Below are 16,861 nucleotides of genomic sequence, written 5' to 3' on the forward strand. Positions count from 1 at the left end.
AAAACTGAGCTAAACTCCACAGTGTAGGAAGCGAGTTACACACTCGTGAGCAAGAGGGTAAACATGCCTGCCTCTCTGAGGTAGGTGTAGCAGCATCAGGAACATTTTTCTCCCTCCCACAGTGAGGGAGGAAAAGGCGGGAAGCAGGCCAAGCTCCTCAGATGAGACACTGGAAACTTCCGAGTCTCTGTCTCCTGAGTTGGGAAAAATTGGTGACAAGTCATTGTGGAGATGAAACAAAATGAAAATTCGGCCCTATAGTGATATGATAGCTCTAAGGACTACATAGAAATAAGAGGACATTAATTAAACTGTGCTAGGACCTCCCCTCCAACAACTTACCACCTATGCTAATTCCCAGGACGGCCGTGATCACCACCCTTCTGTTGTTGCTGAACAGAAGTGTATATCTCACAATCTTGGGAGATACAAGTCCAAACACAGAGACTGCAGATTCAGTGCCTCTACGGGCTTGAGGCAGAGCTGGCCCTTGGGGGTGGGCACTCAGGGCAGAACTGTTGCCTGGCTTTCCATAGGCTTCTGGTAATAGCTGGCTGCCCTTGGCACTTCCTGGCTTACAGATGTTTCACTTCAACCTCTCCTCATTTTGCTTGGGCCCTTCACAAGGCCATCTTTATGTAAGGACACTAGCCATAGTGGCTTAAGGCCACTGATACTCCAATGTGACCCCATCTTAGCGATATTCATGATGAACTAACTTCCAAATAAGGTCACCTTCTGATATGACGGATATTAAGACATCAACATATCTTTGTGTTGGCCGCAATTCAGTTCATTGTACCAGTCAAAAATTTTAAGAATTTGAGTTCAAGTCTTGCAATTCCACATACGATTTTTTTTTAACTGAAGTCACATAGACATATGTTATTTACACATACACACATGGAGAGACAGACAGAGGGGAAGAAGGGGGAAAAGGAGAGGGAGGGGAGGGGGAGAGAGAGCATGTTTTCATGGAAAATGTCTTGATGGGGCCACCAAATATCCTCGACCACTTGCATCTTGGGGCACACATTTATTTGTATGTGCAACCAGATGCCCATCCTGTTCCATCCACACCAGGGTTTTCCTAAGGAGCTTTACCCCTTCTAACATCTCCACAAGGAAGAAGCCAGGCATGGCATTCATTTCGCAATTCTCTTAAAACCTCACTGACCATGAGGCCTTCATGCCTTAGAGTCCACAGCTCTTCCTGAAGACACACAACTGTCTCTCTAGCCTCTTCTTAGATGTGCCACTGTGTGGAGCTGTCACTATTGGAATGGTCCCCATGCAGGCTCCGTGCTAGCAACCCCTCAATCCTGGTCATCTTTCTGGACTCTTTGCCCCAAACATGAATTGCCTCTGTCCCCCTCAGAGAATTCAGACTTACGTCAACCTCAGCAACACAGGCTTGCTTCCACAACCAGCAAAGTCCATCTGCCAGGTCAGTTATAGACAAGCAATGGAGAAACTATTAAATATAGCTCTTTCTAATTCATCATCCCCACACGCTCACAGAATCATTCTTGTGAACCACCAGAATACTTGCTACAGTTTACTTTATATTTCCTTACAGGACTGTGTGCACTCAGAATGTAGCTAGGCCTTAACGTTGATCATGTGAAACCGTAGAGAATCTTCTCGGTATGGCCTCTTATGTTCGGAAGAGGGCTGAAGTTTTCCCGTTTTTGTCTCTGGCTTTTACAGGTTTCCAAAATGGTTATCAGAAGCTCCTAAGTAAATTTAGTGCTGTCTTCACAGGAACAGACTAGGCAGCAAAGCGAGAGGCTCATGTACCAGCGGCTTTGCCAGGCACAGCACAGCTGGTGTAAGTCACACCAGCTGAGAGAGGCAGAACTCAGGCTGGGGAAAATCTGTTGGGATTCAGCTACAGTCAGTCAGCAATGTCAGTCCATGTGCAAAGATGCCTGTGGTGGCCTGGGGGGGAGCTTTCTCCTGGGGCTAGCGACTCCATCCAGATCTGATTATAAAATCAGGGTAGCCACAGCCTGCTAGGGAAAGGTCTTGGGTTACATTCCCTTTGATTTGACTAATAGTACTCAATAATAGAAATAACTCGATGATTTGAAGAATATTACAGTCAGGAATTTACATTACACAGATTCATAGGTTTGTTCTTCCAGTTACTGCTGAAGAGAAACAAGTGAGGAAAGAATCTTCCTTACAGCAATGGGCAATTGGCAGGGGAAGGAAGGCCTTTGTTGTCAGAGAGTCCTGTGAGAACTAACGAAGCATTGGGTGTGGCTTCGGGGAGCATCATTAGCAAGCATGATAATTATGCTCTAGTAACAGAAAGCTGTAGGCAAGGCAAGCTTTGCAGATACCTCTCTGGATGGAAAATGACTTTAAAATAAGCCTTAAAGTCCACAGGATAACACTCTAGGCCAGCACGTGTACAAGTCCTAGGTGTCTCCGCAGTGTAAGCAAATGCATTTGCATGGTGGTATGTGCTGCCTCAGCAGAGGTTTCGCTCATGTGCCGTATGGAATAGAAACACGGGGCTGAAGAGATGGCTCAGCGGGTGGTTAAGAGCACTGGAGGTCCTGAGTTCAACTCCCAGCAACCACATGGTGTCTCACAACCATCTATAGTGGGATCAAATGCCCTCTTCTGGCATAAAGTTACACATGCAAATAGAGCTCTTCAATGTATAAAATAAATTTAAAAAAAAAAAAAGACTAGAAATACAACTGAGCCAGCTATGACACCAGCGCTGCTCCACTAGTCCCTGCTGGGACAGATCTGCTTCTGTATTCCCATTCTAAGAACGGTCTCAACCTTAGCTTAGAGCATCCCAGGGCGGGACACACACACACACACACACACACACACACACACACACAATACAATGGGTCCCTTGGAGCAATGACTGCAGCGTGACTGCATGGTATTGGTTGGTCTACAGACATTCTTCTCGCTCTAACCAAACAGCCAAGCAGGCCTGAAGGCCCTGTTTGAAAAGCCGGCAACTGCAGCCCTTGGTCTCGAAGTGCTGGCTGTTGCTTTCTTACTCGCCGAGATGCTTCTGAGTGTCTGCAGAGCTTGAGAGGTCAAGTTTCACACTTCAGCAATTTACTGTATACCCTGCCTTCCCTCATTCATGGGCCACACTACCAGTCTCAAACAAAACTCTGGTGTTTGGTCTTCAGAGTGTATTTGAATCACGTAAGTGCTTTCCTTACTCTCCTGACCCATTCCAAGATTATGATTTAATAGGTCTACAGTAAAGCCAACAAATCTGAATTTAATTGATGGAGGAAGGTCATTGGTTAATTAATAAAGAAACTGCTTGGCCCTGATGGGTTAGAACATAGGTGGGTGGAGTAAACAGAACAGAATGCTGGGAAGAAGAAGAAGTGAGGTAAGACGCCTCAGACAGATGCCATTTCCTCTCCTTTCTGGATGAAGCTCTGACCCAGGATGGACATAGGCTAGAATCTTCCCGGTAAGCGCACCTTAATACACATAAATAGAAATGGTAATCAAGATGTAAAAATTAGCCAATAAGAAGCTAGAGCTAATGGGCCAGGCAGTGTTTAAATTAATACAATTTGTGTGCTGTTATTTTGGGGCATAAGCTAGCCAGGTAGCCAGGAGCCGGGCTGTGGGAAGAGCTCCTTCAACATTTAATAACTTCCCTGTCCTCCCATATCACTAATTCAAATGCCTTTATGAGAAATACTGAATTACACTTAGTCACAAAGCAGGCAATTTAGAAAATACTGAATAACTGCTATATATTTATTGGTAAATCTTTAAATATAGGGGCTTACAAGGCAGTTTGGCAGGCAAAAGAACCTACCAGCAATCCTGAGCACCTTAACTGGATCCCAGGATCTACTCCTGTGCCGCAGCTGCTATGCACCCACCACCCCCACACACTAAATTAATCATAATGTCATGTCATTTTTCTTTCTTTCTTTTTTTTCTTGGTTTTTCGAGACAGGGTTTCTCTGTAGCTTTGGAGCCTGTCCTGGAACTCCCTTTGTAGACCAGGCTGGCCTCGAACTCACAGAGATCTGCCTGCCTCTGCCTCCCAACTGCTGGGATTACAGGCATGCGCCACCACCGCCCGGCTTCATAATGTCATTTTTAAGCCACTAAATATGACACATTGTTTTTACCTGCACATAATAGAAACCCCCAAGCAAAGGTGACTTAAATATAAAGATACTGATTAGCATAGATAACAACAATAATGAAAAAATCTAGAGTTTGGTTAATTTAGTGGCTTAACAAATTTGTCTTGCAGCCAGAATTTTATGTCCTTTTTTTGCATTCCTTTTGTTTCATGTTCACAAGATCAATTCAACAGTTCCCTGAACCACATAGCATGACAACATCCAGCAGAGAAGGATGCCCTCCTCTTTTTTCAAGGCTGAGATACCTAAGCTAGTCTCCTCTTGCATCTCCTTCTCTGGAGTTGCTTCACATGTTTCTATCTAAAGCACGTACATCTCGGGCTAAAACCATGAGACCAGCATAGAGGATGCAAGGGACAGGAAAGTGAGCCAAATCAGGCAGAAGTTTGCCATGGCCATTAGGAATATATGAATGTAATCAACACTGTCTGCCACAATGAAAACACACAAGAAAACATCTTAAAATGGGGGAGGGATAGTATCTGTCTAAAACCAAAAACTAGAGGTCCCCTTTATTGGCAGTCTAGACTATAGACCACAAAGAAACATTAGCTCAGAGAAACTAATGGGCAAATTTACAAATCTCATCACCATCAGCAGGGCCTGGAAGCCTCTTCTACTCAGCCTCTGAGTCACACACCTAATTGAGATATATATATATATATATATATATATATATATATATATATATATATATTCCACTTGGCAATGTTCCAGGAGAACACTTGGAGTCAAACGAGCAGTAGGCTCTCTGCCTAATCAAAGCCCTGAGCACAGCACCGTTGTCATCATCCTTTTCCTTTTCCTCTTCCTCCTCTTCTTTCTTGCATTACAAAATGCACAGAGGAAGGAGTAGCTCTGACTGGTCTGAGGCTGTTTCATTTTGCCCTGGAAAGCAAACTTAAGTCCTGAGGTTGCAATGACCTGCAACTTTATAGTCATTTTTTACTCAGCCTAAACAGAACAGAGAAATTAGTCAACTATAATCACTTGACCTCCTACTATGTGCTATGCACTCTTCTGGGTGCTAAGGATACTGTGGGAAAGAAAAGGTCTTACTGTAGGGACGGAGGACAGAAAAGGAAATGAAGTGTCTAGAGAGACAACTTGTGCTTGCAGAGGACCTCCGCTCCATTCTGAGCACCTATGACGGCCCTACATACACATGGGGCACAGACACACACGCAGGAAAATAAAAATAAACAATTCTTTGTTTTAAAAGAAAGAAAGTCAGTCCAAAGAAGTAAGTAAGAACAAGTTTATGTACTCAAAAGTCTGTGGAAAAGATGATCTGGGTGTTATGATAGTAACTGAGCCAGAGGGGAAACGTGTTAAGACTGGGTGATGGCCAGGAGGCAGCTGTGAAATAACTGTAGGAAGAACAAATGCAGCAGGAGAATCTGCAAGTGTCAAGGTTCCCAGCAAAAGAGCTGCTTGGTGTCAGAGACGCAGGCAGGAAAATCCAGTGGGAAATGAGCTAGGATCTTTTCTCAGCTCAGATAAGACACAAGAGAGAGGGGGGATGTCGGTAAGTGCTGTCGTTCTAGGGCTTGGGAAGATGGATTGCAAGAACCAGAGTTCAGATTTCCAGCACCCATGCAATGTGAAAGCCAGTGCTGGTGGCTGCAACCCCAGAGTGGGGACACACAGCTCCAGGGCGTTGACTAGAAGAAGTACAGTCGATGGGACTGGATGAGATCCCCAGGCTCTCATGTCTCAGCACACGGACAGGACATCATGATTAGAAATAGAGACAGTTTATTAAGAAAAAGAAAATGACATCCCCAGCTGTAGAAGGTAAAAGACAGAAGTGCCTGGTAAATTCTGATCCTTTGCGGGTTGTTTCTATGCCATCTGCCTTCTCTGTGTGTCACAGACATGCTGTTTGTTACAGAGAGTCCTGGAGGGGAAGTGTTTCCAGATGTTTCATCCAGTTATCTTAAGTCTCTCCCACACCGTGAGCCCAGAGGCGCCAAGATGTGGACAGAGCACCAAGCTCCAGAAAAACACAGGCAGCCTCTGCCAGGCCTACAAACGACCTTCCTTCAGTTCTTTATGCTGCTTGTGGAGAAGTAAAGTTAAAGGGCAGTGGGGCCGGCAGCCGTTTGCAGCGGGAGTCTGTGGAGGACACTGGTCTGAGGCAGTCGCTCCTCCTGTTTCTTGTTTGTGACTCAGCACCTCATAGAAGCCCTCAGCTCCCCCTTCTCAAACTCCCGCGGGAGAGTCTGAAGTCTCCTGTGCCTAGTTTGTTCCAGAACCCCTCAGCTCCTCCTCCTCAAACTCCCGCGGGAAAGTCTGAGTTTGTTCCAGGGCAGTAGGGAAGCCTACTTCCTCCCTGCTCTCCCCCACCTCCAGGCTGGGCTGTCTCTTACCTCAGGCAGAAGTGGTTACCTGACTCAGGTTGCAGTTCTGAAGAAAGGGAGCCTGTGAAAGCTATGCTGACTTGGAGCAAAGCCAAGCCTTCACGCCCGCTCATACACTGCCTGCAAACTGCCCCACTGGATAGGACCTTGACAAGGTGACTCCACCTAAGCAAGTCCCAGAGCCTTGCTGAGCCACCTGCTGAAATTTGCCTGCTGGCAGCCCTTCCTTCCTGAGAGCACAGGTGTCAGGCACATCACATCACAACACACACACTCTCTCACTCTCTCTCTCTCTCTCTCTCTCTCTCTCTCTCTCTCTCTCACACACACACACACACACACACACACACACACACACACACGGCCCCAGAGTTTCTCAGAGGATACATGCTTTCAAGTCTTCCAAGTTCTCATAAGAATTCTCTCAAGTTGGGAAGAGGGTAATTGTACTAATTCAGCATTTTTGTCAAAACTATCAGCAATCAAGAAAGTTACCCAAAAGGTTTGTTCAAAGGAGCAGGACCTTTCACCCTGAGCCTTATCTCAGACGACTCGTGTTTTTTCAAGGTGTACATCAGCTGGTGTGGTTGTTAGTGAGAAGGCAGTAAGGAAACCACCGAAAGGTTCTCTCACAGAGATGGAGCATCTACAAGGGTCCAGAGCAGAGGAGAAAAGCAGCAGACTGGGTGCGGCCAGGAATAGAGAAGTGGGTAGTGGAAAAATCATGTGGAAGGAAGTAGCTCAGGGAAGGGAAGCCTGTGAGCTGGAACCGCCTAGGAGTTTAGGGTAAAAGAGGAGGTGAGGAGGGCCAGGATGCTAGTGAAACAGGTAAGGTACATATGAACAAGGACTGAAGAAGTCTAGAGGCTAGCATGGCCTTTGAAGTGGCCCTTTGTGGCGGGCAGCTACCCAATTCACTAGTTCCTGAGATTTGCTGCTTGTATACTAAAGCTTGAGCTGAGCCTGAGCAAAGACTGTCATGATGGGGTTATCCACTACCTTCAGGGGAATTGGGGCTCTGTTTTAGACCTGACAAAGGTCACACTAGATTGCAAGCTTCAGACTACTTTAAAGTTTCAATTATTTTTCAAGGTGGCTAAAGCTGTATGTGGCTCCGAGTCCCATCTAGAGCTAAGTATAAAATTCTGTGTTCTCAGAGCAGCCTCAGCAGAGATTCTAGAGTCACCAGGACACCTGGGCTGAGCGGAAGGCAATATGTTCCCTTGACCCAAAGACTGCTCGAGGAGTTGGATAGATCTCTTTTACCATATTGCAGGCCCTGGTCCTCCAGTCAGTGGTGAGCAGCACCTAGGATTCGGTAGAGTCAAGCTTGACAAAGGGATAGGATCAAGGCCAAGGTAGACAGTAAGCTAAGGTAGGGCCAAGGTAGTCAACAGGATCGGATAGAGACCCAGGTAGACAGTAACACAGTATAGGGCCAAGGTAGACAATGGGATAGGATTGAGACCCAGGTAGACAGTAATGTAGGGTAGGGCCAAGGTGAACAATTCAGTTCTTTTCTAAGTGAAGCTGGTGAGGATGTAATGTTAGCATCTAACCTCTGCAACAGCTGCATCACCCAATTTCAGACACCTACTGACACACTATACATCTCTAGCTGACAGGCAATCCCAGCAGAGTGGCTATAAGTGCCTGGCATCCATAGGATTGTGGGGAAATGTGGTGTGGTTAACACCTAGCTTAAACTAAACTGCTGAAACTGCCTTCTCCCTGTGACACATATGCATGCCCACATAGATACATAGTGAAAGACCCCCGGTGTAGGGAGACTGTCACTCAAGTCTCAGGATAACACAACCCCCCCAGTAACTCATGAGAGACCGTCCTTGCTGCAATCACACAAGGTTTATTCGACAAGACAAGAACCAGTGCACCGGGGCCAAGATTCATAACCCACGCAGGGGAGGAGTTCGACCGCGAGTAACTGGGAGAAGGGGTTTTTAAGGGAAGAAACCACAGCCCAGTAATCCGAAGTGGGTAGGGAGGGCATCATAGAAAATTCTGAAAATCCAGTGATGATCACAAGGGGGCAACTCCCTGTTTCTCAAGATTATTCTCAAGATTACAATCTAACTTTATCTTCAGCTAATTCCTGAAACAGTCACTAAACTGGCTAATCCTAGATTTCTGATTCTTCTCTTTCTGCTTAGGTTTTTGGCTCTATTTTTTCCTCCTGGGGGGGGGTCTGAATTTATCCAGGTCTTTCAGTATCAAATCATCCAGTCTCATTGTCCTCATCCAAATCGTGAGCTGTCTCTTAATTTCTAGAAAACACCCAAATCTCTCTATATAGATACATTTCAGGCTATCCAATAGGCAACTTTGTATAAACACAAAAAGCTCATTTATTTCCTTCTTGTACATCTAGTGTTTTTAATTGCAATTTTAATAAAATCCAAATCAGAACCGGCAGAATATCTGCCTTTCCCAAGCTCATTTCCAATCTCTCTTAACTTCTGGGTCCTTAATCTCTATCATGCCTGTGCTCCCCTTGTGTCCAGAATCAACATCTTAGTCTCAGGCCATTCCATATTTCAGATAAACCACTGTTTTTGATAAAACACCAAATATTTTCCTACAGTGTCTGTGGATTGGGAGTCCAGAGTGGTTCACTAGGTTATTCGGGCTCAGTTGCCTCACAAGGTTGTAGTGAGTTAGCACCCAGAGGCTGGGGCTGCTCTTGCAATGCCTGAGCTCGCTAGCACATGACCAAGAGACCCCTCAGTTCCAGGCTGTCTGATGCACCAGTCTTTCCATAGCCACACAGACTGTGTATAAGTCGAGAATAGGTCCACATGCCATGGTTTCAATGAAATAGGTAGAAGTGCCAAGATAAGTCCTCCAGAATTTCTCATGTTAAAGAAGGAAGGCTGGACAAGCTCAGTTGGTAAACATCTTATTCTTCACCTTGTTTTTCTGTTTAAAATACAAACATGGCATGACAAGGTGGTATGAGTACCTTCAGGCTGCAAGGAAAGGTGTGCTCTGTGTGGTTATGACCCACTTGAGGTCATTTTAGTCTACCACACCGCTGCTGGGCCAGCTCGCTTAAGGCTTCTGATTACATGACCACAGATCTCTATTTTCTTATGTTATTCTTCTGTAGTACCTATTATACACACCCGTGTAGAACACTAGCCAGCACTTGAAGTCTTCGAAACACCCTTTATAATGAGCACTCTTGCAGAAGCTCAGTGTGTTAAACAAAAGCTCCAACGAGAAAAACCCTTTTACTGGACCACAGTATAATGGAAGTCCCCCAGAAAATTCAATATCATTGCAGACTAGTTTAAAATTAATATAATTCTATCCAAATCTAATGAAATTGTAGCCTTTTAAGAGGTCAAAAATCTGCACTCAAGCATTGGAAGGGATCTGGAATGACCTCAGACCAGTTTTTTACCTATTCTACATAATCTATTTTCCTTTCTTGTGAAATTAATATAATACTGTTAAAGACTGATAGAATGTAATAGAGTGTAAGTCACCAAGAGAAAGATACTGTATACAATGTTTTCCAGCTTTGTACGGCTGTAGAAAGCTTTTGCAGTGGCCAATTTTACTTACTGTTCCAAGACAGAAGCTCATAGAAACTCTCCCAAGTCACTTTGCACATTCACATAGTGTGTGTGTGTGTGTGTGTGTGTGTGTGTGTGTGTGTGTGTGTGTGTGTTGGCTAGAGGTTAACATAAAGTATCTTTCTTAACCATCCTCCACATTATATTTTGAGACAAGAGTCTTGTAGTAGGAGGCCACTCATTCATTCCTGACTGCTCAGTCCCTAAATAACCACTCTTAAAGGAGCCCCAGCATTAAGCTATGGTTAACTCTGTTCTTTTGTATCTAGAATTCCTTTCTAAACTTTCTTAGGTTTTATGTGGATTTAGCTAGAACATGTTGGGTGCCAGTTTGTAGCAGGAGGTTACTCATTCATTCCTGGCTGCTCAGCCCCGAAATAACCAAACAAAAACTTTATTATTTGCAATACTGTTTGACCAATAACTTAAGCATATTTCTGGCTAACTCGTATCTTAAACTCATTTCTATTTATCTGTGTATAGCCACATGGCTGTGGCTTACCAGGTAAAGTTCCAGTGTGTCTGCTCCTGGCAGTGGCTCCATGGCATCTCACTGACTCTGTCTTCTTTCTCCCAGCATTCAGTTTAGTTTTCCTCGCCTACCTCTGTTCTGCCCTACTACAGGCTCAAGCCAGCTTTCTTTACTCATTAATGGTAATCACATCATACTGAGGGGAATCCCACATCAGGGTCTCTCACTGATCATGGAACTCACTGATCTGTCTAAACTGGCTGACCAATAAGTTCCTGGAATCTCCCTCCCTCTGTCCCCCTTGGCAGAAGTCACAGGCATACACCACTGTGCCTGATTTTGTGTGGGGGTTCTGGTAATATGAACTCAGGTCCTCATGCTTACACATCAGCCATTTTACCTATTGATCTCTCCAGGTCCCCCATTTGGCATTTTTAAAGTTATATATAAGAACTTGTATTTTTTTTTCAGATTAAAATAAAATTTGTGTACAAGGGTATATAAATATATAAGTCATTGAAGAAGGCTTCTATCATCTTCCCTTAGGTCTACTATAAATTTCTTCGCAACTATTACCATTTGCGCTTTAAAATTTGTCATCATTGAATATGAAATAACTCTAGCTTGGGAAAAGTGTTTAAATATCTCACAGGAGAGAAAATGAAAAAAGTAGCAGTGAGAAAATGAGTTCAGGCTCCCAGCCCCTTGGTTTGGATGAAAATGACTCCCATGGGCCCATACATACATGCTTATTCCCCGGGTGATGAACTGCTTAGAAAGAATTAGCAGTTTTCAACTTGTGTGCTGTGAACCTTTTGGCATTGCATATCAGATATTTTATATTATAATTCATAAGAGTAGCAAAATTACAGTTATTATGTAGCAACGAAAATAATTTTATGGTTGAGGGTCACTACAACATGAGGAACTATATCAAAGGGTCGTAGCATTACGAAGTTTGTAAACTACTGGATTAGGAGGTGTGGCTTTGAGGTTCCTTCTGTCCACTGCTTGTTAGTTGTTAGTCAGGATATAAAGCTCTCAGCTACTTTGTACTTGAATGCCTCCACACTTCTTAATGTGATGATAATGGACTAAACCTCTGAAACTGTAAGTGAGTCTCTAATTCAATGCTTTCTTTTATAAGAGTTGTCTCTTCATAGCAATAGAACAGAGACTAAGAGAGCCCTCCTACTCATTCTTGTAACCCTGCTGTGTTTCTTTTGACCAGGGGTTCCCCCTTTCTTCCTGTCATTCCAAACAACCAGACATGTCCTCTGGAAGACAGATTGAATAACCAGGAACGCACCATAGCTTTCCTTCTTGAGCAAGCCTTCCGCATCAAAGAGGACATCTCCACTTGCCTCCAGGGGGCCCAGGGCTTTCGAAAAGAAGAATCTCTTGCCAGGAAGTTACTAGAAAGTCACATCCAGACCATCACTAGCATCGTCAAGAAACTCAACCAGAACATTGAGGTAGGTCTGTTTCCACGTGTTGACATCACTGCTGAAAAAGGGTTATCAACCACCAGAGTCATTTTCAATTATGGAAATGTGTTGCTACTGCTCCAGAAAAAGAGTTAAACTTTTTGACTATAAGTTATGATGAAAAATAAAACAAAAACCTTCCCTTAGAAAGTACTAAACAGCTATTTTCTGACAGTAAAGAAAATGCTTTAATATGTCAAACATTGTACTAAAAGACTTTATTAGTCTAAATCCATAAGACTATGATAATTCGAGTAGAGCTTTATATGCATCAACACACTGAACCCAACGACCCTCTTCCCAGTTCTCTCTTCTGCCAGCCTCTCAGTTGTGCACTGCTGTGCTCTAGTTAGACCATTGCTGGGGTCCAGCCCCAACATAAATTATTTCTCGGACCAGTGTAGAGGTGTGGAAATAATTGAGGCACAGTTCATACAGCGATATGGGGGGGGGGGGGTCCCAGGGTTCATTCAAATCCTGAAGATCACCTGAGTTTATTATCCAAACAGCTTTTATATCAAAGGGTAAACTGAAGGGGAAGTTCATTAGCATTCTGTTTCCGGGGTAGCAGGACTTAAGTCATGTCCGCAACTATGGCAGCTCTGTAACAAACCGTAGCATGAATTAACACCTCTTCCCAGGCGATGTCCATAATTATAAAGAAGGAGCAAAGCAACATTAGCATATCCTGACCCTTTGTTAGGGATGGCGATACTTTGGAAAGACTAGGTGACCTCCTCCTGTGAGGCCAAGTGCAAACTACGGCCTGAGAGTGTGACTGCCATACAATGCAGAGACATGGGCCTGTATGATGCATAGCCCTACAGACCATCTTCCTGTAGCTGTCCCTACGAATGCTCCTTATTTTCTTCACATTCCTACTCAAGTGCTACCCTACATGATAGCACTTAGTCCCCTCCGGCCTCAACAGTGTCTGCCTCCCTTCTATTCCCCCTTTATACAAAGTTCTCACCACCCTAGAGCGATCACTGTCATCTGTCTGTCTGTCTGCTTTCCTCTTCCTAAATACAATCTCCAGGAGGCAAAGATTTTGTTTAGTTCACTTCACATACCAGACCACTCAAAAAAGATTTTTAAGATGTTAAAGGAAACAAAGTTGATCAAGCAAGATCCCTCCAGTAAACAATGGGGAGCAAATGCTCAGTACAAGCCTTTGGTTAGACTTCTGTCAGTGTGTGCCCATGGTGAGTCTGGGCAGACAGCTTCCAGAGACAGCTCAAACCCCTGTAGAACCATCAAAATTGACAGTGTCCTGCACTAGACTTGCCCCTGGCTAGTAACAGTGAAACTTCAGGGCTGATTCTTTTTTAGTAGGAAGAAAATGAGACACCATCCATGGAGTTAACTCAGCATAACTGGCTCCTGAACTCATGTAATGACTGAAGGTATTTATAAACTGGATGTTTGTGTGTACGCCTAGTAGAATTCATCGTGTAGCTGAGAGAATAGAGGAAGTTAAAAACTCAGCATAAAGTTACAAAACTGAATGTGATTACGGTGCTTATGCACCCGGGCATGCTGACATGTGCCTGTAATCTCAGGAGTTCGAGGCAAAACAAGGGAATCACAAGTTCTAGGCCAATTTGAACTACACTGTGAAACCTTGTCTTGCAAAATCAAAAGTTGAAGGTAAACTCAGTGGAGACCACTTGCCTGGCTTGTATAAGTCCTGAGACTGATCCCCAGGGCCACAAAAAAAGCACCCAAGATGTTAAGATAATTTAACTAACTATGGCTAACATTAGTAAATAACTCAGCTAATGAACATTATATAGGAAAATGGAAGCTATTCCAATATTTTAAAGAAAACTATACACATCAACTCAGTTCATTTGCACATTGGTCCTAAAAATAGATTCAAATATGAAATAAAACTTAACTCAAGTCCTTGAAAGAAATGGGGAGGGTTATTTTTACCACCATTGCGGCAGTTAAGTGGCTTTCCCGTTTTAAAAGTCAAATGGATTTTTGAGACATGCTGGCCTTGAACATGCCTTTTCATTCCCAATGCTAGGGTACAGGCATGCACTTACAGTTAGAAAAAAATAAATTTAACCAGGAATTTACTGGGAGCTCACCAAAGCCAGCTGGACTGGGACTGAAAGAGCACGAGATCAAACTGGACCCTCTGAATGTGGCTGACAATTGGGGCAGACTGAAGGGCCAATGATAATGGCACTGGGATTTGTCTCTACTGCATGTACTGGCTTTTTGGGATCCTAGTCTATTTGGATGCACACCTTCCTAAGCCTGGATGGAGTGGGGAGGGCCTTGGACTTCCCACAGAGCAGGGTACCCTGCCCTCTCTAAGAACTGGAGGAGGAGGGAGGGAGGGTTAGTGGGGGAGTGGGAAGGAAATGGGAGGAGGGGAGGAAGTGGAAATTTTGAATGGTATTATTTATAAAGCAATGAAAAATAAATAAATAAAAAGAATCAAAAGAAAATCACTGCAGCTTCCAGCTGGGACCCAGAGAGTTCAGGCTTCTGAAATTATGGAATGGGGGCGGACTCTGGCATCCTTTTTATAGAAGGAGTAAGCATTAGGCATGGACAAAGAAATTTTACAGTTTTGAAGAGAAGCATTTTAAGATTTAAGATTTCTGATAATACGGTTTTAGCTAAAGTTTTACCCAAACTTACAGATCATCTTCATAGTTAACAGTTTCTACAAGGATCCTCCAACTCTTTCAAGCACAACCGGTTTCACAAAGAGGGAGGTATACTAAGCAAAAACAGCAGGAAGGCTTTTGGTTAAAGTTTATAGGACGGGATGGTTGTCTACTGAGGACCAGCCTTCCTATGTTCCAGGTTAGGAGCGTGAAGATTAGAATTACTAAGCAAAAGAAATAGGGATATAAGAGAAATGAGAGGCAGGAACACAGAACAGCCCAGGAGGGAAATTCAGTGAATACTGACCCCAGGCATGTTGATTCCCTCCAACAAGAGATGCAATAGACTTCATTAACATGATAGAAGGAATAGCCTTGAATTTTGTGAGCCTCGGTCCAGGTGCTCCAGCTGCACATCCGTACTCAAAACACTAATTAACCGCACCCTAGGTCGGATCTCTTTGTAGCCACACTTGTCGGCTCACATCTGAGGACCCACACACAACATTCCATTAAAAGTAAACTTTGGTTCAAGGCAATTGTCAATTACAAGTGAAAGGCAGGTTGTTGTAAAAACTATCGCTAGCTATAGAGAGCTATAGTAAAAGAAACTAGCCTTTGGTTGCAGCCAGAGCTGCTGGCGAAAGCAAGGAAGACCCCTGGGAGGCTAAGAAAACTCATAGCATGACAGGCTGCTCCTGATTTCCTAGGCTACAACTGAACACACTCACTTTTATTCTTGGATTCTTCAGGATTACCCCACAACATATATTCTTGGAAGTGGACTTACTAGGGTGTAGACATGCTAAAATTATACATGTTGCTAAATTGGCTCCACGAGTAAATTGCACTAATTTACACCTCACTAAGGTTCTGTGCAATGCTTCACACTGGGCTTATGCCAATTTCTAGATTTATTGTTTCAATCCTTGCTATGTACAGAAATTAGGTTTTGGATTTTTTTTTCCTTAAAGATGTTGAGTTCACTTGTTAATCTGACTCTGATAATGTTGTAGTAAGGAGGCTAGCCAGTGGTACACTGTTAAAGACTTAACAGTGAGCAACCACTATTTTCCTGAAGAAAATCCCTACTCTGTCGTCTGACTCCTTTGATGGTATATATTTCCACTATGATTTTAATCAACCCTCTGTGTAGCACACAGAGATAGCAAGAGATTGTACAGTAAAGACTCACATTGAGGCCCTTGCTGGCTGGCTGACATCAGCAAGCCCTTGGTGAGAACATTTGTTTGGGGAGATTTGTCATTGTTGTTACATTGTTTTAGTTTTATTTCACTTTTTTATGGACTCATTGGGAGTTTTATATAATGCATCCCAATTCTGCTCACCTCCCAGTCCCCCCATATCCTCTGCCATACACTTTTCACAAAAAGAAACATATCAAGTATAAGCAAGTGTTGAATCTGGCATCACAAATGATGGGGGGACAGACCACCAAAGTCTATCAGAAGCAAGCTTTATTCCAGAAAAAGAAAAAAAAAAATCACCTTGGGGCACACAAAGCTTATCAGCTATAGCTGTGACCACAGCCAGAGACCAGCTTCTGTAGCTGTAGCAATGGGACTGCTTTTCAGCCTCCTCTTATAGTATGGTATGGGTCAAAAAGCTTTTACAACCTTGGGGTCAGGCTTAAAGTCACAATACATTGTAAGTTTTACAACTTTGGTTATAGGGTGTTAATTTAGGATGTTTGTAAAAGCCTATGGCTGGTCCAGACACTTTTTACTGTCCCTGAAAGAATGCAAGACAAAGTGTAGAGTCACATAGCAGACAGTTAAGAATTAAAGGAATATAAGCAGAGGGTCCCATAGAGGCAATGTCTGCAGTACCTGCCTAGCTGGGAAGCCGGAAGACAGAAGACAAATGTTAAAAGTTTACATATGGGCCGGGCGGTGGTGGCGCACGCCTTTAATTCCCCAGCCCTGGGGAGGCAGAGGCAGACAGATCTCTGTGAGTTCGAGGCCAGCCTGGTCTACAAGAGCTAGTTCCAGGTGAGGCTTCAAAGCTACAAAGAAACCCTGTGGGCGGGGGAGGGGGGTTACCTCTCTACACAGTGGCTGCCAGGATTCTCTTAAGGCAGAAAGTGTTTGTTAAAGGTTAACAGTGGCTGCCAGCTTTCTTTC

At 43.9% G+C, this 16,861-nt stretch overlaps 1 protein-coding gene across 1 annotated transcript in view; it reads left to right on the forward strand.

Moving 5' to 3' along the window:
• Positions 1–16,861, forward strand: part of Fam81b (family with sequence similarity 81 member B) — a 77,317-nt gene that overhangs the window by 10,616 nt on the left and 49,840 nt on the right. The window contains exon 4 of the mRNA XM_041663183.1: positions 11,832–12,075. Within this exon, the coding sequence (XP_041519117.1) occupies positions 11,832–12,075 (244 nt within the window). The remainder of the gene's footprint in view (positions 1–11,831; positions 12,076–16,861) is intronic.

This window comes from Microtus oregoni, unplaced genomic scaffold (assembly GCF_018167655.1).
Source record: "Microtus oregoni isolate MIOR12 unplaced genomic scaffold, Mior012 000014F_ref0000157, whole genome shotgun sequence".
Taxonomy (NCBI): domain Eukaryota; kingdom Metazoa; phylum Chordata; class Mammalia; order Rodentia; family Cricetidae; genus Microtus; species Microtus oregoni.